Source organism: Centroberyx gerrardi, chromosome 17 (genome assembly GCF_048128805.1).
Source record: "Centroberyx gerrardi isolate f3 chromosome 17, fCenGer3.hap1.cur.20231027, whole genome shotgun sequence".
Classification (NCBI taxonomy): domain Eukaryota; kingdom Metazoa; phylum Chordata; class Actinopteri; order Beryciformes; family Berycidae; genus Centroberyx; species Centroberyx gerrardi.
In genome coordinates, this window is record NC_136013.1 from 8,437,132 (window position 1) to 8,445,551 (window position 8,420).

At 43.5% G+C, this 8,420-nt stretch overlaps 1 protein-coding gene across 1 annotated transcript in view; it reads right to left on the reverse strand.

The window, feature by feature from the left end:
- The window catches only part of ppp2r3a (protein phosphatase 2, regulatory subunit B'', alpha), a 28,916-nt gene that overhangs the window by 6,524 nt on the left and 13,972 nt on the right, over positions 1–8,420 (reverse strand). Inside the window, exons 2-5 of the mRNA XM_071912390.2 lie at positions 2,758–3,042; positions 1,933–2,036; positions 1,629–1,731; positions 1,253–1,327 (exon numbers count right to left, since the gene is read on the reverse strand). Coding sequence (XP_071768491.2) covers positions 1,253–1,327; positions 1,629–1,731; positions 1,933–2,036; positions 2,758–3,042 — 567 coding nt within the window. The remainder of the gene's footprint in view (positions 1–1,252; positions 1,328–1,628; positions 1,732–1,932; positions 2,037–2,757; positions 3,043–8,420) is intronic.

An 8,420-nucleotide genomic window follows, 5' to 3' on the forward strand; every position in this document is an offset into this window, starting at 1 on the left:
CACAGCTGTCCAAGTGCACACACACATTCACAGACACAGACACACACACACACACACACACACAGAAACACTCTGCTGCTAAAGATACTAGAGGTGCACAGAAGCAGTTTTGCTGACAAAGTAGAAGGAGTCAAATCTGAGAGCTCATCAATATTAAATACCGATTTGATTGCGATGCCTGCACATGTTCACATTTTTAAGACTTTTTATGATTCATTGTTAACGTAATCCCACCATCCTCCTATCTGACTTTCTAATGTAATTGATAGATAATAATTTTAGTGTCATCAAACTAAGTGAGCAACAAAGTAAGTGTGATTTCTATCCTACTACTATATCTTACACTGCCATTAGCACTCGTCCACTGCTGTTAACCTAGGCTGCTGGGTGCTTTTGCACTATTTACTATTACATTATATTATATTAGAATAGCACTTTTCTCAACAGTTACAATTGAAAGAAACAAAATCATATTAATAAAACCACCAGCTGTAATAATGGATAAACTGGAAGTGCTGGCTTCATTACGGCCTGCTCAGCAGAGCAGAAATAGCTTGAGACTAAATGACAATGATATTATCATAACAATAACAATTTACATACAAATAACAACACTGCAGACTTAAAAGGCCACTCAGAAGTTCAGTGATAGTGGAGGCTCATAAAGGACCAATCAGCAAAGCTTAGAGATCAAACTGTGTGCCCAAGTCTCACACCTCTAGCTTTGTGGTGCACAAATGCATCATGTGTTCGCTTCATGTAAACATATGAGTGTAGCATGCTCATCAAAGGAATGTGATAATAGCTTGTAAGCAATATTTAGAAGTAAGCATGTAAATTTGCTCCTAAAGACCAAATTTGGAGCCATAGCTCCCAAAATTTTCATGCCTGCATTCCCTCTAAAATCCTTAATAGTCTTTACTGTTTTCTTTTTTTGACTCAGAAATGCCCAAACTTTGCCACATGGAGGGTCAACGACCAAAATATAGGGTTGGCTGTGAGGTAAAAAAAAACACTGATTATGTAGAAAAAAGTCAGCATTACGCTATCCCAATGTCACTCCTCAGAATTAGATCAAGAGAGACTAAATAGAAAAACCTCCCACCCTCTGGTACCCTTAGAGGGGCCAAAAAGAGTCTTGCAGAGTCATATGGGCCCGGGAGTCAGATTTTGACCTTTTCGGCCCTGATCCAACTATACATTGGTCAAATAGGTCACTCTGCCAGCTGCTGCTATTTTCCAAGCTATTTACCGTTGTGATGTAGCGGGAATGGAATTCAGGAGCATCCTTCAGAAACGTCAGCCCAGGGTGGGTATCCACTATGTCCTAATCAGACAGAGACAAACAGGAAGAAACAGAAAAAAATATCTTTTAGACAAGTTTGTGGGAGGGATATAGAGAAGGCTGAACAGAGATGGTTGAGTCATTTCCTCTAGAATCACATTTTTAAAACCTGCTTCAACCCAATTTTAGAAACCCTTCCCAACCTCCTGCTTCCCCAACGCTGACTGAATGAAGTCAGATATATCATTAATCATAAATGTCTTTGAATTTAACCGGCGGTACAGACTGGGTGATTGTTTGTTTGAATGACTGACTGATTGATGCATATTAATATGTTGTTTACCTGCAGTAGAGGAATGAAGTCCTCCTGCTCCAGGTAGTTACAGCCAGGCTTGGCTAGCAGGTAAATAAACTTAGACGAATCATCATGGCAACTGTGCAACAACCTGAGGAGAGGAGAGAAGAGAAGAGAAGAGAAGAGAAGAGAAGAGAAGAGAAGAGAAGAGAAGAGAAGAGAAGAGAAGAGAAGAGAAGAGAAGAGAAGAGAAGAGAAGAGAAAGACAGCAGGATAGAGAGAGTCAATATTCTGACCCGATGACAGATATTGTAATGAAATGAGAGTCAGATGGAGGTGAGGGTCGTCTTACTTCCTCCAGGTTGCGATGAAGGAGTGAACAGAGACGAAGCCTGTCCGCTCTCCGCCCGCTCCGTTGAACATGGGGGCCTTCCAGTAAAGTGGACACCCGCATGCCTGGACAGAAACAGAGTCGACATGAAGGGTGGAGACACACTACAACACTGCTTCAACCCAAAGTTTTAAGATCAAGACACTCCATACGTCTGTGAGATTAAACTAGTGTGGCATCTTCTACTTGATCTCCTAGATTTGTGTAGGACAACCGAGCTGAAGGTAAATCCTTTCAGGTAAAATCTTTCAGTGTGCATCTGCTCTCACACAACACCATAATATATTATAACCCAGTTTCTCAGATAAGGATAAAGCCAATCCAAGACTATAACATCTCTTTAAATTGAGTTACCCACTGAACAGGGGATACACACTGTTTTTGTTAGGACTAACTATCCAGGTGAAAAGTATGATGGCATATTGATTTCAACTATTACTGTAAGTCAATTTTAATCACATAGGAGAGAAGTAGATGAAGTGAAGGAGATCGGTTAAAGAAAGATTTTTAAGCCTTGAGACAACTGAGACATGGACTGTTTTTAATTCATTATTACTCAAAAGCACAATATTCTGTGCACTTGGCCTCTGTTAGTTTTTTATTTTTTCATCTTTATTTAATGGTCGTTTTTATTTATTGCTGAGATTTTTATTTATATTTTAAAGCTGTTTGTAACTCTGATTTTATGTTTATTATTAGTAGTAGTAGTAGCAGCAGTAGTATTTAGAAGGTGTTTCTGATATTTTGTCCACTGAATATTATCATGTAGCACATCAAACCGCTGACCTTTGCGATCTTGCCCATTTCATATATGTCGGCCTTTTCCTCCTCAAACTCGGTGAAGGCGGTCTCGATGGCAGCGATGGCCGTGTCGTGGTTGGGGGCGGGGCCTGGCGCAGGAAGCCCGCGGGGGTAGTAGAACCTGGGAATGTTGACGGCGGGGGGAGGAGGGGTGATGATCACCGGGGCCGGAGGAGGGCTGGGCGAGCGGGGCGTGGGGGTGGGCGTGGCCGGGGCCGGGGTGGGGGCCGGCGGGGGTGTGCCTGGTTTCTTCTCCGGTTTGGACTGGACCTGAGGAGAGAGAGAGAGGGAGAAGCTCAAGTATGCAAATAGGTGAGCAGTGTTGGGGTAGATTGCTTTTTTTGTGGTTACTAGAAACTCAGCGCGTTAGTTTTTCAATTCTTCTAATCCGTCATTAGTTACTTTTTTTATATGAGAAAGTTGTTACTTTTATTTTTCTTTTATAATTGTTTCATTTTGTTAGCGCAAACATTAAAAGACAGGTGTTTAAGTTAAATAACTCAGTAAAGTAACTAATTACTTTGAAAGAGAACTTCCCCCAACACTGTAGGTAAGACACAACTGCACTTTATGCGGATAAAGGACCTGTGTAAGGGAAGTGGTGGGAAACTGCTACAGAGCCATAAACATACAAACAATGAGAGACTTGTTTTACAATCAATCTTAGTCACCCAGTCAGTCAGTCAGTCAGTCAGTCAGTCAGTCAGTCAGTCAGTCAGGTACTGAGCAGTCAGCAGTGAAGTCCAGACCCTTTAAACAGTTGGCAGGAAAAGCTCTAGGTGGCACGACACCATAGCAATCAGGAACATGCAGTGCTGCAGTCAAACATCATTTATTCTAATCTCAGTCACCTAAAATGACCGGTAAACTGAATGCGGGAAAATTAACAACACATGTGGAAATGGTAATATTGTATTAACTGTGCACAGTTCTGCTGATTTGATCAACCCCCTTTCCTGTGGAGATCCTATTATTCTGTGACATCCACCAATGCATGAACATCAGTGAGGAATTCGAACCTGACAATGAAGGAAGATTGAACTTGTGTGTTTTGTTGAGTGTTTGGTATCTAGAGTGCTACACAAGTAACTCAATTAGGACTGCACTTCAGATTCCAGAGAAGTGTATTCTGGGTAGTATGTACACATGAGAAAATAGTATAATTTATTTGAGTTTAAGAAAAATTGGTTGAGATATTTCAGTCCTGAAAAAGATGTATTCAATGTTCCTTCAACTTTTTCGATTCCGTTTTTTAATAGACTGATGGAAAGCAGGAAAATTCAAGCTGAAAAAAAAAAAAAGGCCGAGATTAATTCCAGCCATCTCTATTTGGGACCTCAGAGCAAAACTGGCATCTTGTACCAGAGAGAAAAAATTTACTTATATGCTTATAAATTAAAGTGAATTTGGCCTCAGGAAAAGCACCAGTTGGGAATGCTTCAGCATCAACACATTCAAGTATCTAACTCACAACCAAGCAGACAGACAGAAAAACAGGTTGACAGTCTGGATATTCTGACCATTTCCATCAGAGCCAGACTAAGGTCAAGTCAGTCACTGGCATCCAATCTGTTACACTGGCATAAAGGCTCTATTTTGCTCTAAAATTACATATGTGTCATTTGAAAAATAACTGACACCTTGTCTTACAAAATAACAACACTAGAGGAAGCAGCCACCTGTATTTCTTCATATAACACCCCCCCACACACACACACACGCACACACACACACACACAATGAAGTCCAAAGAAACAAATGAACATTTAATTAACACTGCCCGAATCAAAATGCTTAGTCTCTTAGAGTACGGGCTCCCTGGTGCCTGAGGATTTGGGTGTGTGTTTGGTGTGTGTGTGTGTGTGTGTGTGTGTGTGTGCCCGAGGGCCTCCATACTGTGTGTATTGAGCAGGACAGCTGTAGCCCTCCTCCCCCTCCCGCTCTCCTTCACAGCGTTCATTCTATCACTCTATTCCTGAACCTCCTGCCCTATTAATACCCTACTGGTATCTGCCTCAGAATAGTTTGTCTTCCCTGGCATGTCACTCTGTGTGTATGAGAGGAACACTGTGCATGTATATGGGTATGTGTGTAGTTAATGTATGATTCATATTTTTATGTGTGTGTGTGTGTGTGTTTGTGTGTATAGAGCGAATGTGGGAATGAGAGAGAAAGAAATAAAGTAGAGAAACGGAGATACATATTAAGGGTGTATTTTGAGTGTATTTTCTGTGCGTCTAGCTTGCTTTCTCATGAGTGTGCATTTCATGTGCATGTCTCAGCTTGCACCCTGTCCTCCCTGCTTGTTGCACCGACTGACCTGTTGCTGCTGGAAGGACTTGAGTCTCTTCTTGAAGCGTGAGGGCAGGACAAAGTCACACCCCCTGGCCAGAAAGGCCAGCTCCCCCCTCAGGTCAGGGTCCCGGCGTAGCGACGTCTCCTTGATCATCATGGTGGGGGCCGAGACACGCAACCCCCCACCTGACACGGCCACCGGCGCGGCTACTGACACGGCGGCTACTGGCGGAGCAGCTCGGCCGGCGACCGACCGGTGAAAGGGCCGGCGGATAGAGCGGAAATCGACTGGATGTTAGTAAAGCAGTCCGCTGACCAGCCCAGATATCCAGGAGGAGAATAAGCAGTAACCAAACGGCCCGACAGCTGAGGAGAGCAGAGGAATATCCGGTGTGTGTCTGAATGATTTCACACAAAATGTCTCTCGCTGATCTCTATTCAGCACATGAACACAGAGTCACTCACGCTCACAGAAAATCTCTCCACCAGACTCCACTCTTACGCACGCTCTCCCAAGGCTGGGTCCTGTGCAGCAGTAATCCAGCAGTGTATCTGTGTAAAGAGATGTTCCTTAGGACTCCCTTGATGGCGTACAGGCCGGGAGGCAGAACCATGGTACCAGGCTAACTTGTGGCCAATCGTAGCCCAACAGAGTGGCCTCTCTCTGGGGTAGAAAAGCTCTGCACTCCCCCTGTTTGCTCTGGATGTACGTATCTAGTGTAGTCTCACTGGTGCCTGTCGCTCCAAGCTGGGCTCTGACAGACTGCACTGAGAAACATGAGCCATGCCGGGGTCTGGCAACACACACACACACACACACACACACACAGCAAACCGGCTGTCCTGAGCATTAGGGTGGGGAGGGGGGGTTCGGCCATGTTGCATATCTGCGTGTAGTGATTTGCCGGACCGCAGCCCCCCTCAGCCCCTGCCTCTGACTAAAGTTAGCCATTGGGAAGTGAACATGCAAAGCGTTTCTGATTGAAATCATTTTGCTGCAGACAGGAAGCTTGGGTCTGTGCTTCAGTGTGTGTGGCGGTGCAGAATGGCTAAGAAAAGTCAGCCTAAATATTAGTTTCATAGAGGTCATTTGGGATGCAGAGATGAATCAGCAGGTGTAGCACCAAAACTGGTAACACAGTTCCACTAGACTAGACTGGCTAACAGACAAAGAGCGGTATTTCCTTTTGCTGGAACATTTACATTTTTAACATGCGTCTAGAATGACTCTTGATCAGTACCTGCCCCAGGAATCCAGAGCCACCACTAGGATTTAAGCTTATTTCCTGATGCTTGTTATCAGTAATTGCAGGAAAAAAAATCCTTTTTGAGATGTATAACATAAAGCACAGAAAAACTCAACAGTATCTGAATTACATCACCAGTTTATATATGGTTTGGAAGTATCACTTTGTAGCCTGTGTTTACAAAATGAAAGTGAGTGACATCACTGAGGATACCGGCTAATAATGGTGGTTGGATGCTCATGCACTCATTTGAGAGTATGCATGCGTAAAAGTGAAAAAAGGCCTAATAAAGTGAAATATAATTGTAAGGAGTCTCTAGGGCTAGCCCCAATTAATTATGCTGGTTAACATTTACATGCCTGCTAAATTAACTATTAACATTAATTAATATTAATATTAACAGCAACGGTAACAACTAATTAACAGTGTGTGTACATAGACTAGTGTAGATTGTGTAAACTGCCAATACAACGTCCACCATCTGCCAGGAGCCCTTTCCACACATAAAAACGCTATGTGTGAACGCAGCCTTAGACTGCCTTTTCTGCCAGCTGTGCCAGGTCAGCCCAGCGCCCCTTCAGTGCCACCCAACACCAGTCTTCACCCCCCGCTCTGCACTGTGAGAGCAAGAGGGGATCCCTCAGGACGGACAGGCGTGTGCTACTCTAAACTTGACCGGCTAAAACCCCTCCAAGACTAAGATAGTACACCCAAATGTCTGCCGTATAACTGTTTATACATACTGTATATATCAATGCTTGTCGCTGACTGTCAAAGAAAGAGAAACTGTGTCTTTCTCAGAATCTGTTGGCGCAGTAAACATGCATGCCGGTGTGGTTGAGTTTCAGAGCAGCAGAGAGGGAGAGTCTAGTGCCCTCTAGTGACGCTCCGGGCTCTCTGAGAGTGGAAGCTCATTAAGTTGACGGATATATTTAAGTAGAAACACATCACTGCTCTTGGATGAAGACTGCCTTGACTAATTCCAGTGAGACAACATTTCAGGAACAGAAAAGACACGCTGATTTCCCCACTGAAGCCGATGTGCTTGTGGGCAAATCCAATGTGATTTTTGATTAGATTTTCCAGCCTTCTGGGGTCATGAAGCGCGCTCAGTGCATAGAGGGCCATTTAAGCTTTCAATTCAAATGAAAAGAAATGAAAAACACCGAAATCAAGTTTGTGAGGTTTTCCCATGACTGTTACTTTCATGTGGCTCTAGTGCATATAGATGACTTTTTCTAAATAAGAAAAAACTCCAATCTAACCTGAAGGTTAACACGAGGCCTCGTTCTTCATTTTAATCACATTTTCCTTTTCTGCCTTATGTTCAATCATTTGCATTGCTGTCCTTGTACCTGTTGTCTTTGTCCCATGTGTCAGTGTGTAATTCATATGTAAATTGTCAATATGTCTCTGTACTAATACCACCGAGACCAATTATAGATTTATTGTACTTAGCGAATAAAGGGAATCAGATTCATACACAGTATAAGTGGCATGCTAGCTTGTTATTTAAGCATCAACTAGTCAGACTTACAGGTATACTGTAAGTGTGTGACAGGTGGCATGGGGTGAACATGGTGTGTGAGTAATAATGGAGATCTGGCATACTGGACATGCAGAAAATTCCAGTGTGTGTGTGTATGTTTGGGTTTTTTAGGGGTGGACTTTCCGAGGAAATGAACAAGTCACCTTGTGTTTTTATGCCAGCTCTTCTCAGTGTGTGTGTGTGTGTGTGTGTTAGCGAGTGGGCGATTTTAGTACAAAACAAGTGAGTCACCTTGGGTTTTAGGGTAACTCCTCTCAGCTCTCTGGTCGCCCTACTGGATTCTTTGGAACAACTGGACTCTGTGCTAAAGCCAAGGTCACATACCAAACCCACATACACACACACACTCTCACACACACACACACTCACACACACACATTGTCATCTTTCCAAGCAGTTCTCACCTCCGTGCTGCAGGGGGGAAACATTATACAATCACTATCTCGTGTCTATCAACAAATGAGCACGATCTGGGGAGCGCACCAACTGCTTTCTCACCAGCCTCACATCTCATGTTGAATCCGCTCTCTCTCTCTGGCCATGCACTTGTTATATCA